Raw genomic sequence first — 14252 nt, forward strand, 5'->3', positions numbered from 1 at the left:
TTGCAGGATGGGCCAAGAAGTTGAGTTGTGTTCATGCGATGTCCCAGTAGTCGAACTATTTGTAATGTTACAATTACATCATGAGCTTACACTATGATAAGCTGTATATTCTATGGTCTTAAAAAATTCAACTAGCCGCGAAGGTTTATGGTTAGACCGCCAAGTATTTATGATCACACCACCAAGTTTTTACATGCATTTGTTCTTTTGTTTTTTTTCTTTTTAAGAGAGTTTCAAAGCATAATCATGCATAAGTAGATATGCTCATGCATTTCCCAAACTTGGCACGCATTTCAACTCAAAAGAAAAACTTGCTGTCAATTACTATCATCTACAAATGAACACATACTTTGCCTCTCTAACCAGAAGGAAATCAACAGTTCCGAGTCACAATAAATATTCTATGTGTATTTGCACTGACGCCATCACCAACGTACAAGCTAGCATTAGCCGCGATGAACAATCTTCAAACCCCAGCTCATGTCGATGCAGTGCTGGACCTGCGGCACAATCTTCCCGGTGTCCGCCCCCCGCTTCAGCCTGCAGTCGTAGAACGGCGGCGCGTGGAAGCAGGGTTCCATGGACACGTCCCTGCCGCACGGCGGGTCCGGCACATGCGTCTCGTTGTCCGGCCGGTACATCACCCACGGCCTCAGGCCGCCGAGCCCCTGCGCCACGTACCCGAACGTTGACCAGGCCGTGGTCACCAGCGCGTCCGTCAGGCTCAGGAGGTAGATCTCGGCCCACGCCTTGGCGTCGTGCGACCTGGCGCCGGACCGCTGGAACTCCTCGTGGCTCGGCTGCTGCACGCTCACCGCCTCGCCGGTCGCCGCCGCGCGCTCCCAGTACATGCCCTTGAGCTTCTCGTAGTACCAGGACTTGAGCGAGGTGACGAGGACGGTCTTGGTCTTCCGGCTCGGTCCCGGCGCGACGGGGTCCGCCGCGGCGAGCAGTACTTCCGGGAGCAGCCCCTCCTTCTGCGTGCACCTGGTGATCTGCTCGAGGAGCTCCGGCGAGTTGGGCTGGGAGCCGAAGACGCGCACCTGGATGCCCACCCGCTGCTGCGCCGTCGCGAGGTAGGCGTCGTAGTAGCGCGCGACGAGGCCCCAGACGTGGTTGCTCGGGTGGAACAGGTACCGGACGGCGTGGTGGAACACGGTATCCGGCTCCGGGAACAGCCTGCCGAGCTCCTCCTGGAACCCCGCGACCAGGAACAGCCCCGGCACGATGTAGTTGTCCGTCCTCATCACCAGCCACGGGATGTTCCGGAGCACCCTCTGGTCCTCGTCGCAGAAGAAGAACTTGTCCTGCTCGGTGGCGTCGTGGTCGAGGTGAACGTACAAGAACGCCGGCACGTCGCCGGCGGCGTCGGTCCTGATGACTTTGTTCCTCAGCATGTTGCCGTAGCTCTCGGCGGTGCTGATGCTGAAATTGGTGTAGCTCGCCAGCGGGAAGCCCGGCGGCAGCAGCCACGTCGTGCCGGGGAAGGGCTCGCAGAAGAGCTCGCCCATCTCGTTGCTGGGGTCGACGAGGAGCACGCGGCCTGTGAGCACCGCGTAGAGGAACGCCGACGCGGTGGCGAGGATCCGATTCCCGAGGCCACGGTACGAGATGGAGACCAGGTACCTGCAGTCCTGCGCCCCCACCGTGTCGCCGCCGCTCTTGCCCGACCTGAGCTGCTCCAGCGCGTGGCCGTAGGCCGCGGTGCCCGGGCCGCACCGCCTCTGCAGGGCCTCCTGCTGCCGCAGCTTGGAGACGAGGTACGCCGGCGGTCGTCTGCCGGGCCTGCGGCGGTACATGACGGATTGGTACCGGCTCCGGCAGGATCTCTCGTCGAACCCGTCTGCCAGGAGGCCACCGAGGAGCTTGTCGTAAGATCTTTCACCTGAAGCTGACACAACAAATGGAACCGTCAGGAAGTTGAAGATGATCCAGTAGTGAACCACATTTACTATACATTTGCATTGCAAGTCACGACGCAATGTGCAGCGATATGCGGCACAGCATTGATCAGCACGGCCCGACCAAACGTGGCATGAACCCGAACTATAGCTAGTACCTCCGCGGCGGACGACGTCGGCAGCGCTGATCCGGACGGGCGGCGCACTGGCGCGCGCGCCGAGGAGGATGACCATCGTGGGCACGGTCAGCACGAAGGCCGCGAGCACGACGTTGATCACCGAGCAGTACGGCACCCTCTTAGTCCGCGGCGCGAGCCCCAGCGCCGCCGCCGCCTCGGCGTCCAGCCATCGGCCTGCAGCCGAGCGCTGCTGCGGCTGCGGCGGCTCTTTCCACGGCGCCGCGGCGCCGTCGACGCCCAACTTGGCCTCACGTTGCCGCATCTGCTACGCCGCCGGTGGCCGGTGCCAACCTAGCTCTGCTGTGTCGTGCCAAGGTGCGGCGTGCAAACGCCGTAGCGGCTCCGGCGACCGGTGAAGGTGGACCGGAGCTCGAGAGTGAGGGGTGGGATTATACAAGTGCCGCCAGGTCAAATTTTCTCGTGCGGAGCACATCGATCACTGCTGCCTCAAATGCTAATCTTGGGAACCGGCGTTGAATCCGCGTCTGGGATTCGTCATTCGCGGGAAGAACTATTGTTAAATGATCCGAGATCCAGCTTGCAGACAATTTTAACCTGGTGATTGACTACCTTCATTTATCACCGCGCACGTGGCAACGTTGGCCGGCGGTGAGCAACTACGAGAAACTCCGTGTCGGCGAAAGCACAAATAGTACCAGCAAATACTGGACTAGAAAAATGGAAACACAATGTTTGCGAAAGCGAAAGGGAACAATTTACCTCTTCTGTTTATGAGGCCGAGAAATTCAGAGTCCGACGCCTTCAGCAGCCGCCGGTCGCCGGAGAGGAGGAGCAGCAGAAGCAGGGGAACGGAGAGCAGCAAGACGATCCTGACAACTCCGCCGGCGCGCGCCCCGCGCTGCGGCTTCGCCATGCCCGCGAGATCCTGGCGTGCTCTCTCTCCCTATCCATACGTAGCAGCAACAGATTTCATAGCGGAAGGTTTCAGTGGAGGTCAACTGCTTAGGTAGCTCTGCTTTGATCGTGTTGTCTTCGTGCCCAGCACTCCACAACGGTGTTCCGAGAAGCGGCGGTGCATGCCGCGACGTGCGCTGAATAATGCGCTCTACGTTGGTCTGAAGATGGTACGCATACAGAGCCGTCAATGGGTCATTAAGATTTGGGCCATCAAGTTGCCGTCGTCAGAGCCATCAACAGTGCAGCACAAATCTTTGTGCGAGCCATGTGAAACTGCAAATTGTAGTTGGGTGCAACTATCAAGCTAGCGGTGAGAGGGGGAAGCATCAGTAAAAATCACGCATTAGGCCATTCTGAGTGGCTAGTTTCATTATCCCACTTCTCACTAGAGGTTCATTTTGGGTTTGCGTATTAACCCTCAAACAAGACATGCTAGAAAAAAGAGATATCCTAAAAAAAAGCATCAAACATTTGCCAAGTTTGAAGATCTAACATGTTTCTAAATTACTGGGGTTATCATTGTAGAAATATTAGCCGAATTGCAAACAGTACTTGCTCATCTCTATTATTTAATTTCATCCCTCTGGTATTGCAAAAGTGTGACATTCATCCCTCATATTTCATTTGGTGCAAATTAATCTTTTAAACTAATCCAGTGTATTTATCATCCCCACCTTAGTTTAACATTGGTTTGGTATCATACAATATCAATTTAGGTCATGTAATTATCTTACTAGCCATTGCGTAGCACGTCTAATGGTGAGTAAATCGCTATAATAGTTTGGTGTGAATCGGTTCCGTTAATTTTTCCAATAAATTTTTATGGGGTACCCAATTTAGAGAATTTACTGATTTTTTTAGATTTTTTAGATTTTATATCATCAACTCAACATATTACATTGCTAAGCATGAATTAGTCAGATGATTGCGTTGCATAAACCGCCATTAGATGCACTAAACCATTGTTAAACTAAGATGAGGATAATAAATGCACCGATTTAGTTAGTTAAGGGTTGATTTTCATCAAATGAAATATGAGGTATGAATGTCATACTTTTGTAACACTTAAGAGATGAAAAATATACTTTTTCCTATTTAAAAAACTAACCCAAAATACCTTACCCACCTTTAGCGTTCCAAAAGAACTAACACAGAGAACTCAAAATGCCTGCTAATAACGTACTGGCACCAACCACTGTAAGGAAATCAATCATAAGCATCCAATACATTGCACGGTATGTGTAAACTTGACATATTTCAGCAAAAAATAATAATTGTTAATTTCAATAAAATTGCTTATAAACTTTCAAATTTAACGGTTATAAATATTTGATTATAGGCGATAGCTGGACCAAAGATATTTCACATACAACTTGTTCATATAATCAAGCACTTTGATTTACAAGTAGAACTATGTTTCCAAGACAAGACCCTATTTGAAGATAACAAGAATACCTTTTTTTTCTTTTATATATATATATAAAATAGGTAGGGAGCTTCCTTGCTGACTTCAGTCAAAAAAAATATACACCAACACAGAAAGAGTAATGAAAGAAACAGGTTGGGGAAATCTAAGCTATCTAGAGAACAGAGAAACCTAAGACTCCACCACTACAAGTTTCACAACGGCGAGCTGGTTATATTGTTTTTTGCGAATGAATCTGTCTACCTGGATCAACTACTAGACTGGAATGAGTGCTTGTATTTTTTTTCCTAGATTTATTTTGGTCTGGAATGATACTATTCATTCAATGGTAGGTAATGTGGATATTTGTAGCGACTTCGTCAATCCCAACATATGCCCGTAGTCTCTAGTAGAAATTTATAGGTGTCAGTATGCATTTGTACTCTGTTTCTCAAAAGATAAGTGCTTCCAAGTGCTTAAAACATGACAAAAGAGAAGGGCACAATCACATTTCGGTGCTTTATTTCTCATCTTCATCTATTTTCCACTTTTCAGGCTCGTCTTCTGGCCCAGAAAGAAGTGGCGTTGATGAAACAGAAGACTGAGATGCTATTGATCCGCACGCCACGAAATGCTCTCTAGTCTGAAGAACCACTTGATCTTGCAAATCTTGCAAACGAGTTCTACAGATAGGTTAGCCTTACTGATGTGTTTGTATCTGATATATATAGTTGACACTGATAGTAACATGATAGGGATTATCAGTCCATCAGTCAATCTGCGTGATACATTTTCTTTGTTCAGCTTATTCCTTTTCCTTTTTTAGTTCCCTTCCAAGTAAAAGAAGGAAGCCACGCCTGGAAATCTTATTTTAGGTAGAATGGGATTTCCGCCGGACCCCGAGAAGAACGCATCGGCCGCCAGATAACAATGTCCCCGGAGGGCGTGGTCGGCCCTGGCATAACCAAGCGGCCGCCGCAGCAATGCCCGGACGCCCGGCGCGCGGAGGCACAGGAGGGTACGGTGGAGCAGGACACAGGGCCATGGATCGCGAGGAAGAAGGTCACGGCGCTCGCCGTCTGCCTCGTCGCGCTGCCCGTCCTGATGACCACGGTTAGCCGCCGCGACGCGCCGTGGACGGCCGCGTCCTTCTGGCCGTTGGCGTCCACATCCACGCAAGGTACACCGCAATTCTCCGCCATCGCGTGATGTGGTGTCGAAGAATCTTCCGCGCATCGCATGTTTTCTGGAACGATTTCGATTGCAAGGAGGCGAATTGTCGGCCATGATCGCCGGAGAGTTTCTGTTCACAGGTAGGCGCTGATTTTCCTGCGTTTCCACGTGCAATTCGCGATGCAGAGAAGCTTCTCGGCGGCCTGCTCGTCCCGGGGTTCGACGAGCGCTCGTGCCTCAGCCGCTACCGCTCGGCGTTCTACCGCAAGAACATGGCGCGGTCCCCGTCCGCGCACCTCGTCAAGCGGCTGCGCGAGCACGAAGCGCTGCAACGGCGGTGCGGCCCGGGCACCGAGGCGTACAGGGCCGCTGCCGCGCGGCTCAGGTCCTGGCACGGTGACGGCGACGCGCCGGGCGCCTGCAAGTACCTCGTCCTGGTGCCGTACCGGGGCCTCGGGAACAACATCCTGGCCATGGCGTCGGCGTTCCTCTACGCCGTGCTCACCGACCGGGTCCTGCTCCTCGACCGGACGACGTCGCTGGGCGACATCTTCTGCGAGCCGTTCCCGGGCGCGTCGTGGCTGCTGCCGCAGAGCTTCCCGGTCAGGAACCTCCAGAACCTGACCGGCGAGGTGCGGGAGAGCTACAGGTACCTGGTGCAGGGCGACGACGCCGCGGCGTCCGTGTCCCGGCGTCGCTACGTCTTCGTCGACCTCGACCACTCCTGCACCTACCACGACAAGCTCTTCTTCTGCGACGACGAGCGGCGGTTCCTCCGCCGCGCGCCGTGGCTGCTGATGCGGACGGACGGCTACTTCGTGCCGGCGCTCTTCCTGAACCCGGCGTACCAGGAGGAGCTCGACCGGCTGTTCCCGCAGAAGGACGCCGTGTTCTACCTCCTGGCGCACTACCTCTTCCACCCGACGAACAAGGTGTGGGGGCTGATCACGAGGTTCCACGACTCGTACCTGAAGAACGCCGACGAGCGGCTGGGCATCCAGATCAGGGTGTTCGACGGAGACACCCCGTTCCAGCACATCCTGGACCAGATCCTCGCCTGCACGTCGCAGGAGCACCTGCTCCCCGACGTGGTGACGCAGGAGCCACCGCGTCCACCGGCGGCCGGCACGCGGTCGAAGGCTGTTCTGATGACCGGGCTGAGCTCGTGGTACTACGAGAACGTCCGGTGGAAGTACTGGCAGTCGGCGACGGCCACCGGCGAGGCCGTGAGCGTGTACCAGCCGAGCCACGAGGAGCACCAGCTCTCCGGGTACACGACGCACGACATGAAGGCGCTGGCCGAGATGTACCTCCTGGGCATGACCGACAAGATCGTCACCAGCGGCTGGTCGACGTTCGGGTACGTCGGCCACGGGCTCGGCGGGCTCACGCCGTGGGTCATGTTCAGGCCCGAGAACCACACCGCGCCCAGCCCACCGTGCCGGCGAGCCAAGTCCATGGAGCCCTGCATGCACGGGCCGCCGTTCTACGACTGCCGGGCGAAGCAGGGCGCCGACACGGGGAAGCTGGTGCCCCATGTCCAGCACTGTGAAGACATGAGCTGGGGGCTGAAACTTGTGTCACCCTGAGTGAAACGGCAACCAAAAAGAATAAAATTCTGTTGATTCGAATTCCTGTGGTGTTTCTGCGGATTTGTTTCACTTTTTAACAGGTGTTCTTGTTTAACACTCTATAGACACCATTTCCAACTCAGGGAGTCACTAAATCAGCTTGAGACCAAAGTACACATCTTCGCAGGGGCGCAAGAATGGAACATGCGCCACCGGATCAAGATCCTGCTCTGCCCGGCAGACGAGCGACGGCGGCGAGTGCAGGCACGGCTCCACCGAGGCCGACCTCACGCAAGCAACTTCGGCCCTCATCGTGGCCCGGTCCGGCAGCAGCAGCAGCCACGGCCGGAGCCCAGCCAGGGAGTGCGCGGCGTACCCGAAGGTCGAGAACCCCGTGGTCACCAGCCTGTCGGAGTAGCTGAGCAGGAAGATCTCGGCCAGGGCGCGCTCGTTGTGCGCCAGCGCCTCCGTGTGCTGGTCTTGGTCGTGGCTCGGCTGGAACACCGTCACCACCTCGCCGGTCGCCGTCGCGTTCGTGTAGTACACGCTGTGCAGCTTGTCGTAGTACTCCGGCTTCAGGGAGACCACCAGCACGGCCTTCACCTTCGCCGCGCCGCTCGCCGGCCGGGCACCCGGATCGCCCGTCACTTGTGGCAGAAGGTCATGCTCCCGAGCGCACCGGGCGATCTGCTCGTACATGACCTCAAAAGTGATCGGGAGGAACGGCGCGACGCGGACCTGTATGCCGAGACGCTCGTCGGCGCCGGCGAGGTACCCGTCGTAGAACCTCTCCACGATCCCCCACGCTCGGTTCCCGGGGTGGAGGAGGTACCTGCCGAGGTGGTGGAACACCGACGCCTTCGCCGGGAACATCCGGTCCAGCTCGCCGCGGTACACCGGCATGAGGAACAGCGCCACGGCGAAGTAGCTGTCCGACCGGAGCACCATCCAGTTGAACCTGCCGAGCACGCGGTGGTCCTCCTCGCAGAACGTGTGGTTCTGGAGCCGGAGTGAGATTTGCTCCAGGTGGAAGTAGACGTACGCCGGCAGAGCGCCGGCATCGCCGCTGCCGTCGTAGCGGACGATGTTGTTCTCAAGCATGTTCACGTAGCTCTCCTTCGAGTCGGCCGAGAAGCCGTCCGTGTAGGGGAACTCCGGCGGCAGGACCCACGAGGTGCCCGGGAACGGCTCGCAGAAGAGCCCCTCCATCTCGGGGGGCTCGTGGACGAGGAGGACGCGGCCGGCGAGCAGCGCGTAGAGGAAGGTGGAGACGACGCTGAGCATCCGGTTGCCGAGGCCCTGGAGGGGGAGCCACACCACGTACTTGCACTCGGCGCGGTCGGCGTTGCGGCCGGACATGAGCTGCGCCATGGCGTCGCGGTAGTTCGCGGTGCCCGGGCCGCACCGCCGGTGGTTCGCCTCGTACTGCCGCAGCTTCCGGACGAGGTAAGGGGAGACCGGGAACGGCGACGGCTTCCAGCGCCTGGACGCCTCGTACCTGCTGAGGCACGTCGCTGCGTCGAAGTCCGGCGAGAGGAGGCCGCCGAGGAGCCGGTCGTGGGCGCAGCGCTCCGCTCTCCTTGACGACGACGCATTGCCGGAGCCTGCGATTTGGGAAAGGAATGGACGGATGAAACAGAGGCCATTACCGTGAAACCGAGGTGCGCAAGCTTCAAGGAGCAGAGCAAGTACTTTGTACTTTGAAGCGCTGCCAGACCGGGTAATCGGCGGCGATGGAGGCGACAGCTCGGTCGCCGAAGAGGAAGAACAGGAGGAGCAGCGGCAACGCGAGCAAGAAGACGACAGTGACGGTCCCCAGGCCGGACGGCCGGCGTTTCTCTGCCTCCTGCGAGGGATCTCGCTCTCCTTGGACAGCTCTGACGGAACCCATGGCACGCCGACGCCACGCGTTCGTCGAAATCTAGTACCGGCTTGTTTTGTTGTGGGTAGGTGTCGAGAGGTCAACCATGGCAAATTGGCGACAGATCCATCTGCTAGCTGTGATTCTTGAGACCTTGCATTTAGAAATCAGAAATGGTGGTATCATGCATGCGACTCCGGCTGCTTGGTGGCGCTCCAAATGTCGGGACGGCCTAGTATAATTTGGCTGCTATTCATTCGTAAACAGGTACTTATGCAATAAGCATGGGCGAGTTAGTACTTCCCATTTTATTTTTAAATGGAAGGAAGGAAACGGCAAATTTTTTGTTGTTTCATGTGAAAACTGATGAAAGAGGTAATGCCCGAACAGCACCAGGTTTCTAACATTGGATGACCGAGCTTTTTTTCCCCGGTAACCATGGATGTTTCCTCTTCGTCCACATCGTCGAGACAAACCAGTGAGTTCCTTGGAATCTGACACTAAGGCAAGCAGGAGGCAAGTGTACCCAGAGCAAAACTTGACAAAGTTGATTGAAGGAGCTGGAAAAGGCTGGAATGACGGTGGAGATTATAAAATTATTAGAAGGGAACTACGTCCCCTGCGAGTATAAACTATAGGTATTATACACATCAGTAGTGGCCCAAGATATTCTGTTTGTTGACCATCTCTAAGATCGAAAAGTGTGGAAACAATATGGCTTTAACACTCGTCAATGGGTCATGAAATCCGTGTATAAGTGAATTCCACGGCAATTATCCTAATTTACCCTTCCGTAATTGTAGTTTATGTGTTCATAGCAACCACAAAAACAAGCATTCCACTCAACGCAGAATGAGTAACAAAATCAAAAGACGAGTTTTGTCTCAGTTTTAGATCAAGATGCCATAAGTAGCAAAGTGGAACTTCTCTGCACATAAATGGCAGCCAGAGGCTGTACCATGAGTACCAAAAACACTGTCAATGTCAATGTTTTAGTGATCAAGAACAGAAAGCTTATTTTCATAAAACAAGATATGTCAAGGCAATCTAGCCATCTACGATCCAAACTTTTTATCAGCCTTCCTGGGGAGCACGCACTAGTGTTTGTGAACATAAATAATTTAGAAACTATTTCACAGCCATATTTTTATCAGTTGATGAAAATTTTCCTTGACAAGGCTAACCAAAATAAATATTAAAAACCGAAAGCTCAGGCAGCTATTTGACATTTTTGATTGGCTGGCCATCACAGCATTTCAAGTGAAGGGTCATGTTCAAACTCTGAGCCATCACCGTAGAACAAAATCACGCTGATACCTCGTTGATATGTTGGTTGAGGCTCTTCCCAGGGGGAATGAAGATCAAATCATCCCAACCTGAATTTCTCTCATTTATCTGCAGAATCAAAAGCGAGGTGGTATGAACAACAAAGTCAGTACAAGTGCATAAGCAATTTCTATCTCCATCCTACCTCCATTTTCTTCAGGACATCCTCCAAACTCCCAACCTGGAAAGGTATAGAAGCATTGAGTAGTTTTCATGAAAGCAAAAGGAAAGTATAATTAATTAATTATACAACTACATACCATAATTTGCTTAGACAAGGCTGACCCTCTTGAAGATTTAGAAGCCTTTGAAAGCTCCCTTTCTATGTCTTCCTGAACAAGAGGAAAGTGGTGAAGACCTAAACTAGGACTGTACATTACTCAGATATAAAATGTAACCTCACAAACCTTTTGAAAATATATTGGACAGTAGCGCTTCTTCTGCTTTTTCACAACCAGCAGATCTGACTGTACGAAATGGAAGTTTTCATTGTTAAGGACGTTTGGACTAGAACAATGACAGTCAAGATCAGCTAACACAATAAAAAGTCTAGCTGTGCAAACAGCAGAACGGAAAAAAAAAAACTGTAAGGAATTGCAAAAATATCTCAAAAGAAAATTGTAGAGCATCTTCAGAAAAGAGAGAAATTATTCTGATGAAGTGATGCTATACCATGCTGCAAACCACCGTGCTGTAAGAAATTTTATTTTTCTGTTGGTAGTGTTCGTGTCATCGTGTGCCATGTTATGGTCACTCTTTCATACCAGAAACCATTTATTTATAGAATTCCACTTAAAGAAAAAACAAGGTTATGCTAACACTTTTGGAAAAAAAACACAAACCTTGAGAAATATAATAAACTACTAAAGAAAAAATAGGAAGTTTGATTGCAGACAGCACAGTATGACTACACTGCTTCACAAGATGAGACTGGAATGGGTGTGCTATTGATTTTCACAATAAATAGGGATGGGCAAGTAAATCAATAGAAAAAGGTAAACAATTTCAGTGTTTGTCACCGTTTTTTCTACCAGAGCCTACCAAATTAGTCATAACTTTACCAATAGCTAAATGCATTAGTAGTTTCTAAAGTCAAGGCAAATATCAAAAATTTGATTAGTACATAATCTAACCCAGCAGTCACTAGTATTTAATTTTATCGTGAGGCATTAATGTCATTTACTGAATCACAATTTTTTTTTACTAGATACAAGAATGTGTTTCCACTCAACATGCATACAAGAACAACTCATCACATCCAATTAACATGACTCATATGAAACTAAATTTAAATACTGTTCCAATAAACTTCTAGTAGAACAATAGAGCCAGAAATATTACCTGAAAAACAGGAACACCATCAAAACCAGTTAAGCCTGATTTCAACTGAAAAAATAAAAGGACAATATATGTCACAAGGATAAATGATTGGCCATTTCATTATATTCAGGTAGTCTTGGAGGCCATGATAATCCACATGCTTGTACTCAAGGTTTCAAATTAGCTATAGTCATCAACAAAAGTAAGTGTTACCTAAAATTACAGGAACAATTGTAGAAATTACAAATGTGCGCTATGGAGAATCATTGTAGGTGAACTAATCCATCAAGGGTACCAGAAAGATTCAATGCCTTCTACTATGGTACTTCACATGTTCTATGTGCATGTCTAGTAGTGAGGCATATGGTAAAGGCATAATATGCATCACAAATGTAAGTTGTCTGACAGCCTATAGGTCAGTCACTTGGCATTGCCCAAAGTTTTGAAATTTCTTCGAGTGAATTTGCCAGCAGCCCTTAAACTTGTCATGGAGTGTCATCCAGGTCCATGAACTTGGAAACTGCAGACAAGGGTCCATAAACTGCAGATGAGGGTTCAAAATACCCTATGATTTTGACTTGTCGATACGAGATCTCCATATTGACATGCCACATCAACAACCATAGAGGTATTTTGGGAACTTTGGACCTAGATGGCACATTTAACAATTTTAGGGACCCAAATCTTCTTTTCAAAGTTCAAGGACCTGGATGACACTCCATTGCAAGTTTAAGGGCTGCTCATGCATTTCACTCTTTCTTCAAAGAAAAAGTTTCTTTTTGAACTGTTGAAACATAATGAACCAATAAATATGGATGTACCTTTTGGGAATTCAGATCAATTAAACATATGACAATTGCTAATGCACTAGTACTTTAGCGATTGGTCATGGTCAGTCCATTGTGTGCCAATAATATTCAAGGAAGTCGATATTAAAATCTGTTAGTGATACGTTATGCAAAGACAAGCATACATGCTCCATCCCTTTTCTACAATTTATAACAGAGAAACTAATGATAAGGGAGTAACATAAATACAAAATACTTTGTTCTAACTGTGGAAGATATAGTGGCATAATTGATGCTTTCAAGAGCTGAGGTCTATCAGATGAACTGAGTTCTACTTACGTCATGATGGTACGATGGGAGAGAAGGGAGGAGACTATAAATAGGTTCAATCGTCCAAGTTAAGATAACAAAATAGAGCAATGAGCCTCAAGTTCATAAAAAAGCAGACCTCCAGTGCATTCTTTATTTGAAGCGGGTCAGGTAAGAACCGAAATGCGATACCTTCAGCCTTCAACATATAAACCTGCATACAGAAGCAAGAGTGTAAGATATATGTTTACACTGTGAAACATAGAAGTGCATCAGTCTGGTTCCCAATTAACATAATGCCGATGCATACACACAAATGACTGAAAGCTTGAATAGGATGCCTTGTAAGGCAGCTCTAAGCTAGATAAATAGGAAACAGGCAAGCAATTCCTAGACACTACTAGAATTTGTGAGAGAAGGTTTTATTCCTCAGTGTACATTTTCCAAAAAAAGATCCAGTTCTCACGTTGCTAATGACTAGGATGCCTTGCAAATTTTAGGAAGTTTATCATGCTTCAGACAAAACCCAAGCTCCCTATAAAAATTATTGAATAAACCCTAGTACCCATAGATTATAGATACATATGTGAAATTGTTCATGAAGTCTCGACATGATTGATCACAAGACAAAACGATTGAAACACACCTGATCAAGTGTAATAGGCACCACTTTCGCTCCCCTCCCTAGCACCGGTTGTCGCGTCCTCACCTAAACCCCACAAGCTCTCAAACCATTAGTGGAGGGGGGGGGGGGGAATCCAATACGAAACCGCAACGCGAACAGGGGCGAGAGAGTGGGGAGATACATGTGTGAGGAGGGCGTCGGCATCCTCGGAACGGAAGCAAAGCAGGCCGAGGGAGCGGAGGCCGGTGCCGGGGTCGGAAACGAGCACGAACTCGTTGTTAGAGTTGCAGACCGTGAAGACGGGCGTGCCGGTTAGCGCGCGCGCGACCTCGTCGGGCGCAAGCGCAAGGGAGAGCGATGCGCCCTGGGGCCCCGGCGCGCGGGTCGCCGCCGCGGCGAGGGCCGGGCGCGGGGCGGTGAGGTGGGAGGCCAGGCGGGAGAGGTGATGGTGGAGGAAGGAGGATGCTGCGGCGAGGGGGTTGGGAGGCGGCGCGGCGGAGGATGGGGAGGGGGTCGGGTCCGCCATCAGGGTGGCGGCGAGCGGGAGGGAGGAGCGCGTGGAAGCGGAGTCCGGCGGCGACATCGGGTGGGTTGCTTGTTGCTTCGACGAGAGGGAATTCGGTGGTGGCGTGGGTGGTGATACTAGACGTCGTGTTGGTCGGCGGCGTCGACGAGGAGCGGCCGGGCGCGGGGAGGATTCGGTTGAGCCGAGCGAGCCCCTCCGGTGTGGGCTTGGCGGCCCGGTTGGATGAAATGAGCATGTATTAAGTACTACAGAACTACTACGTCCTAGTTTCTTATTGGCTAATCACAAGCTTAATAGTTAATACTACCTTTCCACCTCATTTGTTGTAAGAAAGGGTACCACGATGCGTA

At 51.1% G+C, this 14252-nt stretch overlaps 4 protein-coding genes across 5 annotated transcripts; 1 reads left to right on the forward strand and 3 right to left on the reverse strand.

The window, feature by feature from the left end:
* Positions 1–271: 271 nt before the first annotated feature.
* LOC112890772 (galactoside 2-alpha-L-fucosyltransferase-like) lies at positions 272–2908 on the reverse strand. The gene is made up of 2 exons (XM_025957629.1): positions 2801–2908; positions 272–1891 (listed from the first exon to the last, which is right to left on the reverse strand). Exon 2 carries the CDS (start codon positions 1797–1799, stop codon positions 447–449), a length of 1353 nt encoding a protein of 450 aa, XP_025813414.1. The 5' UTR covers positions 1800–1891; positions 2801–2908; the 3' UTR covers positions 272–446.
* A 2425-nt stretch (positions 2909–5333) lies between these two features.
* On the forward strand, positions 5334–7165 carry LOC112890533 (galactoside 2-alpha-L-fucosyltransferase-like). The gene is made up of 2 exons (XM_025957411.1): positions 5334–5583; positions 5721–7165. Exons 1-2 carry the CDS (start codon positions 5334–5336, stop codon positions 7163–7165), a joined length of 1695 nt encoding a protein of 564 aa, XP_025813196.1.
* A 56-nt stretch (positions 7166–7221) lies between these two features.
* Positions 7222–9806, reverse strand: LOC112891198 (galactoside 2-alpha-L-fucosyltransferase-like). 2 transcript variants are annotated; one of them, XM_025958134.1, is made up of 3 exons: positions 8840–9806; positions 7943–8751; positions 7222–7660 (listed from the first exon to the last, which is right to left on the reverse strand). In XM_025958134.1, exons 1-3 carry the CDS (start codon positions 9036–9038, stop codon positions 7298–7300), a joined length of 1371 nt encoding a protein of 456 aa, XP_025813919.1. In that variant the 5' UTR covers positions 9039–9806; the 3' UTR covers positions 7222–7297. The 2 variants fall into 2 exon arrangements, with proteins under 2 accessions (XP_025813919.1, XP_025813918.1); XM_025958133.1 differs by having other exon boundaries at positions 7222–8751.
* Positions 9807–9998: 192 nt separating this feature from the next.
* On the reverse strand, positions 9999–14113 carry LOC112891199 (protein TIC 22, chloroplastic-like). Its single transcript, XM_025958135.1, has 8 exons — positions 13558–14113; positions 13398–13460; positions 12891–12965; positions 11676–11720; positions 10742–10801; positions 10595–10666; positions 10480–10515; positions 9999–10403 (listed from the first exon to the last, which is right to left on the reverse strand). The coding sequence occupies exons 1-8, from the start codon at positions 13957–13959 to the stop codon at positions 10314–10316; spliced, it is 843 nt and encodes a 280-aa protein (XP_025813920.1). The 5' UTR covers positions 13960–14113; the 3' UTR covers positions 9999–10313.
* Between the last annotated feature and the right edge of the window lie 139 nt (positions 14114–14252).

This window comes from Panicum hallii, chromosome 4 (assembly GCF_002211085.1).
Source record: "Panicum hallii strain FIL2 chromosome 4, PHallii_v3.1, whole genome shotgun sequence".
Taxonomy (NCBI): Eukaryota; Viridiplantae; Streptophyta; class Magnoliopsida; order Poales; family Poaceae; genus Panicum; species Panicum hallii.

What these genes read in the sequence shown, in the direction of transcription:
- LOC112890772 (XM_025957629.1), bottom strand. Translation starts at nt 1,799, where the DNA reads ATGTACCGCCGCAGGCCCGGCAGACGACCGCCGGCGTACCTCGTCTCC.
- LOC112890533 (XM_025957411.1), top strand. Translation starts at nt 5,334, where the DNA reads ATGTCCCCGGAGGGCGTGGTCGGCCCTGGCATAACCAAGCGGCCGCCG. An exon ending in GGCGTCCACATCCACGCAAG is followed by an intron (nt 5,584 to 5,720) that starts GTACACCGCAAT and finishes GTTCACAGGTAG; the next exon opens with GCGCTGATTTTCCTGCGTTT.
- LOC112891198 (XM_025958133.1), bottom strand. Translation starts at nt 9,038, where the DNA reads ATGGGTTCCGTCAGAGCTGTCCAAGGAGAGCGAGATCCCTCGCAGGAG. An exon ending in GCAGCGCTTCAAAGTACAAA is followed by an intron (nt 8,752 to 8,839) that starts GTACTTGCTCTG and finishes CCCAAATCGCAG; the next exon opens with GCTCCGGCAATGCGTCGTCG.
- LOC112891199 (XM_025958135.1), bottom strand. Translation starts at nt 13,959, where the DNA reads ATGTCGCCGCCGGACTCCGCTTCCACGCGCTCCTCCCTCCCGCTCGCC. An exon ending in CCGACGCCCTCCTCACACAT is followed by an intron (nt 13,461 to 13,557) that starts GTATCTCCCCAC and finishes TGTGGGGTTTAG; the next exon opens with GTGAGGACGCGACAACCGGT. An exon ending in ATGGTGTTCCTGTTTTTCAG is followed by an intron (nt 10,802 to 11,675) that starts GTAATATTTCTG and finishes CATTTCGTACAG; the next exon opens with TCAGATCTGCTGGTTGTGAA.